We start from the raw sequence: 15,134 nt of genomic DNA, 5'->3' as shown, positions 1-15,134 counted from the left end.
GGGAAGGTGGCTCAGTGGTAGAGCGCTTGCCTTGCATGCATGAGGCCCTGGGTTCAATTCCTCAGCACCACATAAGCAAAAAGAAAAAAGCCGGAAGTGGAGCTGTGGCTCAAGTGGTAGAGTGCCAGCCTTGAGCTGAAGAGCTGAGGGACAGCGCCCTGGCCCAGAGTTCAGGCCCCACCCCTCCCCCCCCCAAAAAAAAGAGTCTCAAGGACTTTGTAGCCCAGACTGACTTTCAGTCAGGATCCTCAGATCTCAGCCTCCTGAGTACCTAGGATTGCAGGTGTGAGCCACCAGTGCTCAGATAAAGCACATTTTCATTCCTTCTGGGCTGATGTCAGTGGTTAATTCCACATGTTTGAACCTCCCTGGAGAATTGGCCGTACCCGGGGAAGAGACACCTGGCAGATACAGAGTGGCTTAGCCCTGTTGTTTCTGTGGAGAGCTAGATCCTTGGTTACTGCTACTCCCAAGGGTGGTCCGAGATTTCTATTGCAGTTGGCTGAAGGGAGAATGCAGGGCGGGACTTAAATTCCCAGGAAAATGCCTGAGGAGAGAAAAAAAGAAACACCCATCATTCCAAACAGGCTAGATCCTCAAATCCATGTAATCAAACAGAGAGATGATCCAACTGGACTTCTGATCTGTGGGTACTCAGCCTCTCTCCCATGTCTGGAGTTCCCCAAAAGTTCCAGAGGGGAACCTGGCTGCGGATGGAGTGACCTGCTCCAGAGTCAATCCTAGAAAATTGGAAGAATCTCTGGAAGTAGTTGGCCAACAGCCACTGAGGATTAGACAGGAAGTGCCAGAGGCAGGCCCGTTCATCTCAGGGGGAACGGAAATTATTCTCTTAAGACAGAGCATCCCAGGCTAGCCTCTCTCAATGTGGTTTCCATCCAAGGCTAGCTCTTAGCCACAGTTGTGTAGAGATTAATTCAAGCATCCAGATTGGAGCAGGGTAATGGAGGCCAAATTCACAGGAAACCTATAAGACAAAAGTTACAATTTAGGGTCAAATTAGGTGGCTTATGCCTCTATTCCCAGCCACTCAAGAGGTAGAAGAAGATCTTGATTTGACATCAGCCAGGGAAAACAGTTAGTGAGATTCTATCTAAAACAAAAAACCAAAAAACACACCACCACAACCACCGACAAAAACCAGTCCCAATAACTCAGGAAACTGAGGCAATAGGATTGTGAATTTGAAGCCAGCCTGAACTACTGAATGAAACCATGTCTCAACATGAACAGACTCAGGCATTTATTTAGTAAGTTTCCCAAGCTATACCAAGTTAGTGTGTGACAATCAGGATTCAAATTCTAGCTGACTGCTCTATTTCTTTTTTTATTTTATTTTTGTTGGTCATGGGGCTTGAACTCGGGACCTGGGCGCTGTCCCTCAGCACTTCAGCTCAAGGTGAGTGCTCTACCACCTGAGCCACAGTGTCACATCTGGTTTTCTAGTGGTTAATTGGAGATAGGAGTCTCACAGACTTTCCTTCCAGGCTGTCTTTGAACTGTGATCCTCAGATCTCAGCCTCCTGAGTAGTGAGGATTATAGGCATGATTCATTAGCATCCAACAATTCTATTATTAATTATTATTAATTATTCCAGTTGTACCTGAGGTCTTATATATGCTAGGCAAGCACTCTACCACTGTTACATTCACAGTCCTTAGCTTTTTTGAGACAGAGACTTGCCATATAACCCAAGCTGACTTCAAATTCTCCTCTTCCTGCCTCTACTTCTTGAGTGCTGGGATTACAGGCATAAACCACCATACCCATCTGGTTTCTTTCTGTGCTGCCTCCTTCTTTTTTAATATGTGGCTTACAGTAGAACTGATGGGGACTCAGCGTTTACTGCCTCTCACCTGGGATTTGCCTAGCAAATCCGTTTTAGCCTGCCCCAGTGTGATTTTTCTATGTGCTATACTGCCCTCTAGTGCAAGTTCAACATAGTACAGGAGAGAAACAACATGCTTGGTTAATTAACCTTGGGCTGCTAAGGTTACTTTTCTGCCCCACCCTGGGATTCTGAACACCAGAAAGGAAACTCCTTGTTGCATTGAGAGATGAAGAGGACCACAATCGATCTGTTTGTGCTGCTAAAATAAATTGTGCACTAATTATTATATAGTAATCTCTATCAAGTTAAAATCCTGAGACTCCATCTCCTCTTAAATGATATGATTAGCTGGGCCCCAGTGGCTCATGCTTTGTAATCCCAGCCACTCAAGAAACTGAGGTCTGAAGATCACAGTTTCAAGCCAGTTAGGGCAGGAAAGTCTGTGAAGCTCTTACCTGCAATCAATCACCAAAAAGCTGGAAGTGGAGGTGTGGTTCAACTAGCAGAGCACTAGCCGTGAGGAAAGGAGCTAAGGGACAGCACTCAGGCCCTGATTCAAGCCCTAATCCTAGAAATAAAAAAAGCATTATAAGGCCAAGAGCTGGTGGCTCACATGTATAATCCTCCCTACTCAGGTGACTGAATAAACATCCAGGGGATCACAGTTGAAGCCAGTCCAGGCAGACAAGTTGTAAGACTCCATCTCCGATGAACCAGCAAAAATCAGGGCTAGGGTCTGGCTCAAGTGGTAGAGCATCAGTCTAACAAGCTCTGAGTTCAAACTTAGATGGTTAATCATAATAACTTAAAATAATTATGGAGCTGAGAGCTGGTGGCCTACACCTGTCATCCTAGCTACTCAGGAGGCTGAGATCTGAGGATCATGGTTCAAAGCCAGCCCAGGCAGAAAAGTCCATGAGACTCCTATCTCCAATAAACCACCAGAAAACCAGAAGTGGTGCTGTGGCTCAAAGTGGTAGAGCGCTAGCCTTGAATTGAGGAGCTGAGGGACAGCACCCAGGCCCAGAATTCAAGCCCCATGACTGACCAAAAAACAAAACAAAAGAAAAGAAAAAAAAGAGAGAGAGAATAATTCAAGGGTAAATTAAGATTGTAAATATGCTAATGAGTTTCTCTGAATGTAATGCTTCCTTCCACATTGTTGGTTTGGTTTTTAGCTGTCCTTGGAGTCCACAATTTGCTCAACAATCCAAAGTTTGATGAAGAAACAACCAACAGCAAAGGCGGCAAGGGGCCTGTGAGGAGTAAGTCCCGGGGGATGCAGGACCTCCAGGAGGAGAGGGGTCTGGTGACTGTTGGGGTTCAGAACAATGAAGCCAGAGTAGAGAAGCAGAAAATGGGGGGCTCAGTCTCAGGGCAGCTAGTGCCAGCCCATAGTTTTCCCAGAACACACTTTCTTAGTAGAATTGTTCTGTGAAAACGGGGAGGAAAAGTCAATAAAAACTGCTGCATGGGAGTGGAATGTCAGTGGCTCACGCCTGTAATCCTAGCTACTCAGGAGGCTGAGATCTGAGGATCCCAGTTCAAAAGAAAAACCAGTGAGAGCACAGGGCCTTGAGTTCAAGCCTCAGTACCAGCATACAAAATAAAGAAAGAAATAAAGAAGACTTGTGTTCTAGATGTGGTCAAAGGTGAAAAAGTGAAGCCAATATTTGAAGAACCACCCAACCCCACGAATGTGGACGCCAGTCTGCAGCAGATCAAGGCCAATGATCCCAGCCTGCAAGAAGTCAACCTCAACAACATCAAGGTATGTTACTGGTGTCTGGCTCAGCCGAGCGTGAGGTCGGCTGACTGGTGTCTGCTTTCCCAGGAAATGGCAGTCTGTTGTAGTCACTGATTCGGAGACATGATATCCTTCTATAAAGAAGTGATTTTACTTTTTGTCGATCTTGGGGCTTGAACTTAGGGCCTGGGTGCCATCCCTGAGCTTCTTTTGCTCAAGGCTAGCACTCTACCACTTACACTACAGCACTACTTCTGGCTTTTTCTGTGTATGTGGTGCTGAGGAATCGAACCCAAGGCTTTATGCAAGCTAGGCAAGCACTCTACCACTAAGCTGCATTCCCAGCCCCTGCATATAATTCTTTTTTTTTTTTTCGTTCATGGGGCTTTAACTCTAGGCCTGGGCACTGTCCCTCAGCCCTTCAGCTCAAGGCGAGCACTTTACCATTTGAGCCACAGAGCCACTTCCAGCTTTTTCTGCTTATTTGGTGCTGAGGAATGGAACCCAGGGCCTCATGCATGCCAGGCAAGCATTCTACCACTGAGCTACCTTCCCAGCCCCCTGCATATAATTCTTAGAGATTGTGTCCAGTGCCCTTCTTGGACACTAGGTGGTGCTATTCGCACAGAGGAACATGACTTCAGCCACCTAAACATATACTGTATTTTTTTTTTTTCCCGGTCATAGGGCTTGAACTCTGAGCCTGGGTGCTGTCCCTGAGCTCTTCAGCTTAAGGCTAGTGCTCTGCCACTTGAGCCACAACACCACTTCTGGTGGTTTATTGGAGATAAGAGTCTCATGGACATTCCTGCCTGAGCTGGCTTTGAACTGTGATCCTCAGATCTCAGCCTCCTGAGTGGCTAGGATTACAGCTGTGAGCCATTGGCACCCAGCTCTATATGGTATTTAAAAGTTGTGGAGCTTCCAGTGTAACTCAATGGTAGGGCACTTGCTTAGTATATATATTTAGTATATAATACTTCATTATGTAGTATATATAATATCTTGGATTTGATCAGAAAACCAAAACAATAATAAGTTGTTCTCTTTTTTTCTTTTCTGGGTAGCAATCCTGGGGCTTAAACTCAGGACCTGGGTGTGTCCCTGAGTGTTCAAGGCTAGTGCTCTACCACTTGAGCCAGAGCACCACTTCCTGCTTTTTAGTGGTTCATTAGAGATAAGAGTCTCACTGACTTTCCTGCCCACCCCGGCTTTGAACTACAATCTCAGTTCTCAGCCTCCTAAGTACCTGGGATTACAAGCATGAGCCTCAGGCAGCTGGCAAAAGTTGTACGTATGTAATGTTGGGATGGGTATGCTATCCAGTGGTAATCAGCTATCCCTGTCTTCTGTATGTTAGAACATTCCGATTCCAACCCTGAAGGAATTCGCGAAGGCCCTGGAGACCAACAGTCACGTGAAAAAGTTTAGCCTGGCTGCCACTCGCAGCAACGACCCCGTGGCCATGGTGAGTCAAACATTTAGAAACGCAACATGAAGTGTCGGAATTCACCCGAGACTCTTTATATGTTATTTTCTCCATTGACAATCTAGATCTGTTCAGCTTATTCTATTTGATGGTGTTCATATTGGGGCTTAAACTCAGGGCCTAAAGCATTGTCCTGGAGCTTTTTTTGTTTGTTTGTTTGTTTTTTTTGGGGGGGGGTCCAAGTCATGGAGCCTGAACTCTGGGCCTGGGCTCTGTCCCTCAGTTCTTCAGCTCAAGGCTAGCGCTCTACCACTTGAGCCACAGCGCCACTTCCGGCTTTTTTCTTTTTGCTTATGTGGTGCTGAGGAATCGAACCCAGGGCCTCAGGCATGCAAGGTAAGCACTCTATCACTGAGCCATCTTCCCAGCCTCCCGGAGCTTTTTATGTGTGTGTTTTTTCTCAAAGCTGGTACTCTTATCACTTGAACCATAGTTCTACATCCAGCTTTTTGGTGCTGAATTGGAGATAAGCGTCTCACAGGCTAGTAACTACAATCCTTAGGTTTCAGCCTCCTGAGTAGCTAGGATTACAGGTGTGGGCTACCAGCTCCCTGCCTTGATACCAGTTCCTGTGCTAGGAACTAGAATTTTTTTGTTTGTAACACTTTTCAGGTTACTTTGACTGTTTGGAAACATCTACAGTAACTTCTCTGCACTTCATTTTTTTTTTCAGAGAATTGTGGCTTGCTGATAGAATCAAAGGAATGCTTATTGACCCAGAACCAGTTAACACATCTTACCGTAATTGCTCTCCTTCAGGGTTTGAAGAGAAAGCCTCTGGCCACATGGCTGGACAGATTGTGAAGGTCCAGCCCATATCTGGCTAAGCTGAGCCCAGATGGTTCCTGTGTCCTTGTCAGGAAAGAATGTTCCTATAGATTGAAAAATTGGTTCATTACAGGCATTAGAGATATGTGCCTGGGAATTTAAAAATAGCCCTAAAGTCCAAGCTTCAGAAGACTTTTTCTCTCTAAAGTTCAAACCCAGAGGCAACAAGATGCTTCTAGAATTCTATTGAGCGGAGGCAAAGGGGTGTGGATGATATCACATCTTCCTCAGGAGATGACTAAGTCTTAGGGAAGTTGAGTAACTTAACTAAGAATGTGTATGAGACCAAGCCAGGATGGCAAATGTAAGCCAGCTGTAATGGCTGAGCCACCATACCCCATATGCCACCAGATGCATAGCAGTTGAAGAATATGCGTGACACTTGTTCCGGTTGAGTGCCAAGAGACAAAAGAAAACCCCAAAGTGGAAAAAAAAAAAAAAAAAAGAACCATACTACCACATACCACAGTGCAACTTCTGGTTTTTTCTGTGGTTAATTGCAGACAAGAGTCTCACAGACTTTTCTACCCAAGTCAGTTTTGGACCTCGATCCTCAGATCTCTGCCTCCCAAGTAGCTAGGATTACAGGCGTGAGCCACCAGCACCCAGCTCAGACTAACCATTTTTCAAAGTCTCAGTAACTTCAAATTTCAGGTAGCTACCATCTGAATAGCCCAGAAAATTGTACTTTCCGTAGAGTACAGAAAACAAAAACTTTTCTCTTTAAAAATGTATTTCTACTCTTAATTCTTTGCAAAACACTTAGGAAATCTTATCTCTGTTTTACTAACATTCTTATCCCTGGCACACAGAATAAATGTTCAAATATTGGCTGAGCAGAAAGTGAACTTGGGGCCTAGAGCCCAGGGTTTTGTTCTGAATGAGAAAAGTATTTTCTCAAGTTTAAAAGAAATGAGCAAGATCTTGGCTGCTTGCCAATTTTTATTTTTTGTACAAAACTCATTGCTATTACATTTTATTGTTCTAAAACCCAAAGAAAATCCCAAAGTTTGATACATTCCTTTCTGGGGCTGGGATGTAGTTTAGTGATAGAGTGCTTATATGGCAGATATAAGGCCCTGGTGTTGATCCCTAGTATAATAAGAATAACACCAACAACAACAATAAGAAGAATAATGCATTTAGATGGGTGCTGGTGGCTCACGCCTATAATCTTAGTTACTCAGGAGGCTCAGATCTAAAGATCATGATTCAAAGCCAGCCTGGGTAGGAAAGTCTGTGAGACTTTTACCACCAGAAAATCAGATGTGTTGCTGTGGCTCAAGTGGTAGAGCACTAGCCTTGAGCACAGAGAGGCACAGGGACCGCACCTAGGCCCTGAGTTCAAGCCCTACGACTGTCAAACCATAATAACAATGCATTTATTTATTTATTTATTTACTTATATAGTTGGTTGGTTGTGGGATTTGAACTCTGGGCTTAGGTGCTATCCCTGAGCTCTTCAGCTCCAGACAAGAACTCTACCACTTGAGCCACAGCAGTCACTTCCAGTTTTCTGGTGCTTAATTGGAGATAAGGATCTCCCAGGGACTTTTCTGCCCAGGCTAGCTTTGAACTATGATCTTCGGATCTCACCCTGTTGAGTAGCTATGGTTATAGACATGAGCCACCAGTACCTGCAGCAATCATTGTACTTTTTTTTTCTTTTTGTTGATCGTGGGGCTTGAACTCTGGGCTTGGGCCCTATCCTTCAGCTCTTCAGCACCAGGCAAGTGCTCTACCGCTTAAGCCACAGTACCACTTCCAGTTTTCTAGTGGTTTATTGGAGATAAGAGTCTCAGAACTTTCCTGCCTGGGTTGGCTTTGAACTGTGATCCTCAGATCTCAGCCTCCTGATTAGCTAGGATTACAGGCATGAGCCACAGGTGCCTGGCTTCATTGTACTTTTAAGTTACCTTTTTTTCCTTGGAGAGGAGAGTAACCTAAGGAAGGTTTTGTGGTTTTTATTTACTTTTCTTTCTTTCTTTTTTTTTTTTTTTGTTGTTGTTGGTCCTGGGGCTTGAATTCAGGGCCTGGGTGCTGTCCCCTGAGCTCTTTTGCTCAAGGCTAGCATTCTAGCTCTTTAAGCCATAGTGCTACTTCTGGTTTCTTGGTGGTTAATTGGAGATAAGAGTTTCAGGGACTTTCCTACCCAGGCTAGCTTTGAACCATGATCCTCAGATCTCAGTCTCTTGAGAAGCTAGGATTATAGGTATGAGCCACCAGTGCCTAGCAAGGATGATTTTCTTTATATATAATTTTTTTTTTTTTTGCCAGTCATGGGGCCTGAACTCCGGGCCTGGGTGCTGTCCCCCAGCTCTTCAGCTCAAGGCTAGCACTCTACCACTTGAGCCACAGCCCCACTTCTGGTCTTTTCTGCTTATGTGGTGCTGAGGAATCGAACCCAGGGCCTCATGCATGCAAGGCAAGCACTCTACCACTGAGCCACCTTCCCAGCCCCCTTTATATATAATTTTAAAAAATCTATTTATTTGGAGATGTGAGGGGTTCACTGAATCAACCTTTAGATACCCTAATTCATGATTATGGTTTTTATTTTTGCATGCTAAGGCTTTTGCAGATATGCTGAAAGTAAACAAGACCTTGAAAAGTCTAAACGTAGAGTCCAATTTTATCACTGGAACTGGGATCCTGGCCCTGGTGGATGCATTGAGGGAAAATGACACATTGACAGAGATCAAGATTGACAACCAGGTAAGGATGAGTAAGCATGAGGGCACACAGGAAGTAGGGAACGCGCATGCGCAGCTGGGTTGCTGGGCAAGGGGGGAGAGCAGGGATATTCATATTCAGAGCAGGCTGAAACACAAAGTTGTACTGTGATTCCTTATGCTGCTCTGGCTTTTCCTGAAATTTCTCACAACTTCCTTCATGACAACAAGGCATATTATCAGTTAAACAGTGCACAGTGGGTCAGTCTGAGACCTAATGACACACAACACACACGCTATGGTGACAGGCAAAGATGGTTCAACCACCATCATCTTTTCCTTTTAGTGTGCCTCTGCTATGGTGACAGGCAAAGATGGTTCAACCACCATCATCTTTTAGTGTGCCTCTCAATCCAGTGCTCTCTCAGTCTTGCTTTTGCCTTTCTCTGGGACTCTGGCCAGAAGGAGAAAGCAGGGGGACACTTCTTGTCTTTGGTTGGAAACTGCTAGAACAGAAAGAATAGATCCAAAAGGCAGACTCAAGCTTGTATATTCTGGTGCTGGTTGCTGACAGCCTGTTGCAAAGAGCCAGGGTTCTAAATGATGATCTGGCTTAAAGTAGCAGGACACAATCCAAGTGGGATCAAAATCTCCTCTGCCACCTCATTCCTTGGGTCTCTCACACCCAGCCAAAGCAGGGCCACCACTTTCTGTGGCACCCAGACCTCAAGCTGGGCAGGAAGAGTCTGTGAGACTTTTACCTCCAATTAGCCACCAACAAGCCAGAAGTGGAGTTGTAACTGAAGTGGTAGAGTACCAGCCTTGAGTGAAAAAGCTAAGGGATATTATTCAGGCCCCAGGACCAGCACACACACACACACACACACACACACACACACACACACACCAAAGCCAAGCGCTGGTGGCTTGTGCCTGTAATTCTAGCTATTCAGGAGGCTGAGATCTGAGGATCCTGTTAAGAGCCAGCCTGAGCAGAAAAGTCCCTGGGAGACTCTTATCTCCAATTAACCAGCAGAAAACCAGAATTGGTGCTGAGGCTCAAAGTGGTAGAATGCTCGCCTTGAGCAAAAAGACCTCAGGAACAGCATCCTGTCCCTGAGTTCAAGCACCCAGACTAACAAAAACGAAAGGAAAGTGAGTTTCCTTCCTGGTGTGTGAATTTGAAAGAAAATAATCTCTAAACTTTCTCAGGTTGGATGAAACCCTGAGGCCAACTGCTGGCTATGCAAACCAAAGAGGCCTAATGTGTATTCCTTCCCCCCAAGGCCTGCACCACCCCAGCAGGCCCCAGTAACCACAGGCCACTGAGTCAGCCCCAGTCTCACTGAGCGTGAACTCTGTGATGTAGACTGAGGAAACCCCAGGGGGCTGCTAAAGAAATCTGGTTTTTCCTTTTTTTTTTTTTTAAGTTTACTGATTCATTCATTCTTTTAAAAAACCCAACATTTTGCCAGATGCCAGAAGCTTACACCTGTAATTTTAGCTACTCAGGAGGTTGAGATCTGAGGATCATGATTTGAAGCCAGCCCAGGCAGGAAAGACCATGAGATTCTTATTTCCAGCTAATCACAGAAAAAGCCAGAAGTGACACTATGGCTCAACTGGTAGAGCACTAGCCTTGAGCAAAAAGGAGCTCAGGGATAGCACCAAAGCCCGGAGTTCAAGCCCCAACCACAGCAAAAAAAAAAAAAAAAAATTTTTTTTAATCCAATTTTTAAGAAATGTTTAGATGCCCAAAAATCTGTCTGTCTGTCTACCTATCTAAATCAGGTGCTGGTAACACACTCCTGTAATTCTACCTTCTCAGGAGGCTGAGATCTGAGGGTTACAGTTCAAAGCCAGCCTTGTCAGGGAAGTCTTTGAAACTCTTATTTCCAATTAACTACGACGAATCTGAACATGGTGCTGTGGCTCAAGTGGTAGAGCGCTAGCCTAGCTCAGGGACAGCACCCACCCCCTGAGTTCAAGCCCTGGGACCAGCACAGACACACACACACACACACACACACACACACAAAAGACCCAGACTGAGAAAGATACATGTCTTGTGTCACATGACTTCCTCTTCCCACACTCTCTTTTTGGGGGCGTGGTTCTAGGTTTTTTTGTTTGGTTGTTTGGTTTTTTTGTGGGTCGTGGGGCCTGAACTCTGGGCCTGGGCGCTGTCCCTCAGCTCTTCAGCTCAAGGCAACCACTCTACCACTTGAGTGCCACTTCCATTTTTTTCTGCTTATGTAGTGTTGAGGAATCGAACCCAGGGCCTCATGCATGCCAGGCAAGCACTCTACCACTGAGCCACCTTCCCAGCCCAGTATTAGGTTTTTTGTTTTTGTCTTTATGTTGATACTAGGACTTGAACTGTAGGCCTGGGCATTCTCCCTTAGGTTTTTCCTCTCAAGGTTGGTACTTCCTTAGACTCTGTCGAAAGAAAAGGACCCATTGGTTGATGATCTTTAATTACTTTGCGTATAATTTCCAAAATAGGAAATTTGCCAGTTGAATTGATTACTATAAGACAATTTCATCATTTAAAAGCATCCTATATCCTATATCCCAACTCTTCAGAAAGCAGAGATTGGAAAGATCACTTCAAGTCCAGCCTGGGCAAAAAGTTAGCAAGATTCCATCTCCACAAACAAGACAGGCCTCCATAATGGTTCAGGTCTATAACCTCAACTACTTGGGGAAGTGTTAAGTAAGAAGATCAAGGTCGCCGGGCGCTGGTGGCTCACGCCTGTAATCCTAGCTACTCAGGAGGCTGAGATCTGAGGATCACGGTTCAAAGCCAGCCCGGGCAGGAGAGACCGTGAGACTCCTATCTCCAATAAACCACCAGAAAACCGGAAGCGGCGCTGTAGCTCAAGTGGTAGAGCGCTCGCCTTGAGCTGAAGAGCTGAGGGACAGTGCCCAGGCCCAGAGTTCAAGCCCCACGACCGACAAAAAAAAATAAAAAAGGAGATCAAGGTCTCAGGACAGCTTGGGAAAAATCTTGAGACCCTACCTGAAAAAGATCAGGAGCATAGCTCAAATAGTAAAGTGTCTGCCTAGAAAATGCAAGGCCCGGGGCTGGGAAGGTGGCTCAGTGGTAGAGCGCTTGCCTTGCATGCCTGAGGCTCTGAGTTCGATTCCCCAGCACCACATAAGCAAAAAGAAAAAAGCTGGAAGTGGCACTATGGCTCAAGTGGTAGAGTACTAGCCTTGAGCTGAAGAGCTGAGGGACAGCGCCCAGGCCCAGAGTTCAGGCCCCACGACTGGACCCAAAAAATAAAAAAAGAAAGAAAGAAAGAAAGAAAATGCAACGCCCTGTGTTCAAACCTCAGTTTTGATCAGAGAAAGAGGGAAAAAAAAGACCCTGTGTTTAAACTCTTTTTTGATACTGGGATGACTTAGAAACACCACATATTAACGATACCTTAACGCTACTTCTGGAGTCAGTTTTTTCTTCACAAATGATCTGCTTAGCATAGGACCAGCAGATTCAGCTCTCTGTCTGGATTTTGCCTCTAGTTAAGGAGCAGGACATAAATGACTATATAGGAGACCATAGCTCCCGTGGCTTTGTCTCTTTTAGTTTGAGATTTTTATTTATCTTATTTTATTGCCTCTTGGCATGTTAGTGGCAATAGATAGGCTCTCTGCTACACATGTAACGCTTTTCCTCTTTCTTCCGGGTATTCCTTCCACCTACCACCAGAGGCAGCAGCTGGGGACCGCTGTGGAAATGGAGATGGCCCAGATGCTGGAGGAGAATTCCCGGATCCTCAAGTTCGGATACCAGTTCACCAAGCAGGGGCCCCGGACAAGGGTGGCAGCTGCCATCACCAAGAATAACGACTTGGGTAATGCAGTCCTGACAGGCGCCGGTGGTAATGGGGAGAGCATGTGGCCTATTCACTTTTCTCCTTCAGATTCATCACAGATAGCTTGCTGTCTCCAAGCCCTTCATCAAAGGCACCTTATCTTCCACTCATGGGAGTTTTTGTGTTCCAAATAATCATTAAGATTTCCACATAGCAGCCTGTCACCAAGTGGTTCATGCTTGTAATCCTAGCTACTTGGGAGGCTGAGATCTGAGGATCATCCTTCAAAACCAGCCCTGGTGGCTTACGCCTGTGATCCTAGCTATTGAGGAGGCTGAAATCTGAGGATCACAGTTCAAAGCCAGCCCTGGCAGAAAAGTCTGTGAGACTCTTGATTTTTTTTTTTGGCCAGTCCTGGGGCTTGAATTCAGGGCCTGGGCACTATCCCTGAGCCTCTCTACCACTTGAGCCACAGCACCATTTCTGACTTTATCTGTGTATATGGTGCTGAGGATTCGAATCCAGGGCTTTGTGCATGCTGGGCAAGCACTCTACCACTGAGCCACATTCCCAGCCTGTGAGACTCTTATCTGTAATAAACCACTAGAAAACACAAATTGGCACTGTGGCTCAAGCGGTAGAGTGCTCGCCTTGAGCTGAAGAGCTCAGAGATAGCACTCAAGTCCAGAGTTCAAGACCCATGACTGACAAAAAAAAAAAAAACAGCCCGGGCAGGAAAGTCTCTGAGACTCTTTATTTCTAACTGATCAAAAGCCCAAAGTGGAGGTTGTGGCTCAAGTGGTAGAGCACCAACCTTGAACAAAAAAGCTAAGGGACAGCACCTAGGTTCTGGATTCAAACCCCAGTACTGGCACCAAAAAAAAAAAAAACTTGTATGTTTTTGTGAGATTTGGTTTTGTGTGTCTGGAATTTTAAGAAATACCCCTTTCAACCTTTTTCTGTTTCTCACCTAGTTCGTAAGAAGAGAGTTGAAGCAGACCGAAGGTAAACGTCTGTGAGAAGATGGAACTTTCCACCATGCAGCTGGTGACAAGTGGAACCCAACTCTTCTCTCCATGGGACCATTTGATCAAAGGTCACTCATTTCCGTTAACCATACAACTAATCATTTAATTGCTACTCTTTCTGACCAGAACTTATTGACATGGGATTCTTAGATGCATACAGGTGTTTTTCTCACTTGTCTGTACCTCTAGCAATTGTACGAGGTGACGGGTGCAGATCGTGGACAGTGGTGACCCTGAAACATGACTTAAGCCACTGTCCCACACGATTCTCTTTGCTTTGTCTCATGCACACTTTTTTAAACATTGAAAGGGATTTAGTGTCCACTATGTGCTTGTAACTGTGATTCTGGTAGGGGACTATCTCTGTTTACATGCCTAGCTCTGAGTTAGGCTAAATATTCACAAAGTGTTCTGCTTACCGCATAAGAAGTTAGTATTGCCAATCTTCCCATTCGAGGAGAAAAATGTGACCCATTTAGCACAACTCCTCCCTCAGAGGCCCACTTAATTGAAGATGAAAGTTATTACTGTCATAAATAAGACAACTTGATGACTCTTGAAAGCCAGGCGGCCACTGGTGGCTCACACCTGTCATTGTGATTACTCAGGAGGCTGAGATCTTTGGATCCTAGTTTAAAGTCAGTCTAGGCAGAAAAGCCCAAGAGACTCTTTATTTCCAGTTAACCAGCAAAAAAGCCTGAAGTGAGAGATATGGCTCAAGTAGTATATGCCAGGCTTGAGGAGAAAAACCTAAGCAAGAGTAAAGTTACTGAGTTCAAACCCCAGTACTGGCACCCAACACAAAACATTATGACACATGCACTATTAGCCTATGTTTATTAACCCACAAATTTACTTTCAAGCCAGATCAGCAAAATGAACTCTTATATCTACCATGACTGACTCCTTCACCTAAATTAAATCTTTTATATGACTCTAATGGATAATTCTTTACAAAGCTATATAGAGTTATCCAGACATGATAGGAAAGTGTCAAATTAGTAAGAGAGAATTTTACAACTGTACATTCCTAAATCAAATGATAACGATTGCACTTTAACCAAGGTTGTTTAGCACACAAAATTGCATTAGTCCGAAAGCTTTAAAAGCACGTATTTTGCTGTATGTGATATAGAAAAACATTACAGGGTGAAATGTAAACATTCAGATTCATTATACAGATTTCTGTCCTCATGGCACGATCCATCCCGGCATTGGAAAACATAGGGGAAAAATATAAATTATCACCTAGTGCTGGTTGTTCATGCCTGCAATCTTAGCTACTCAGGAGGCTGAGATCTGAAGATCATAGCTCAAAGCTAATCAAGGCAGGAAAGTCTGTGCGACTCTTATCTCCAATTAACCATCAAAAAGCCAGAAGTGGAGCTGTGGCTCAAGTGGTAGAGTGAAGGCTCTTTGAGCAAAAACGCTCAGGGATAGCACCCAGGCCCTGAGTTCAAACCTCAGGATCAGGGGGAAGAAAAAAATATATATATAATATATACTTATATATTATATATATCACCACTGAGACAAAGCCCATGGAAATCCAACTAAGATGATGATGGTAATCTTTTAATGTTATGGTGTGACAGTGTGATGAGACATTAAATCAACAGGTGATAGAAGCAGCATTTTTCACATGACAGCTGTCACAGGTCACAATTTGTTAGCTTGCCAGGTGCCTGGGTTGTGATGC

At 44.8% G+C, this 15,134-nt stretch overlaps 1 protein-coding gene across 2 annotated transcripts in view; it reads left to right on the top strand.

Moving 5' to 3' along the window:
- Positions 1–13,467, top strand: part of Tmod2 (tropomodulin 2 (neuronal)) — an 18,118-nt gene extending 4,651 nt beyond the window's left edge. The window contains exons 4-9 of one of the 2 annotated variants that reach the window (XM_013010061.1): positions 3,029–3,115; positions 3,491–3,621; positions 4,958–5,065; positions 8,486–8,629; positions 12,302–12,446; positions 13,382–13,467. In XM_013010061.1, the coding sequence (XP_012865515.1) occupies positions 3,029–3,115; positions 3,491–3,621; positions 4,958–5,065; positions 8,486–8,629; positions 12,302–12,446; positions 13,382–13,416 (650 nt within the window). In that variant the 3' untranslated portion in view covers positions 13,417–13,467. The remainder of the gene's footprint in view (positions 1–3,028; positions 3,116–3,490; positions 3,622–4,957; positions 5,066–8,485; positions 8,630–12,301; positions 12,447–13,381) is intronic. The other variant, XM_013010062.1, reaches the window with a different exon arrangement.
- Positions 13,468–15,134: the final 1,667 nt, after the last annotated feature.

Source organism: Dipodomys ordii, unplaced genomic scaffold (genome assembly GCF_000151885.1).
Source record: "Dipodomys ordii isolate 6190 unplaced genomic scaffold, Dord_2.0 Scaffold11, whole genome shotgun sequence".
In the NCBI taxonomy this organism is placed as follows: domain Eukaryota; kingdom Metazoa; phylum Chordata; class Mammalia; order Rodentia; family Heteromyidae; genus Dipodomys; species Dipodomys ordii.
Note: the sequence above shows the minus strand (reverse complement) of the source record. Positions and strands in the feature narration are given on the sequence as shown.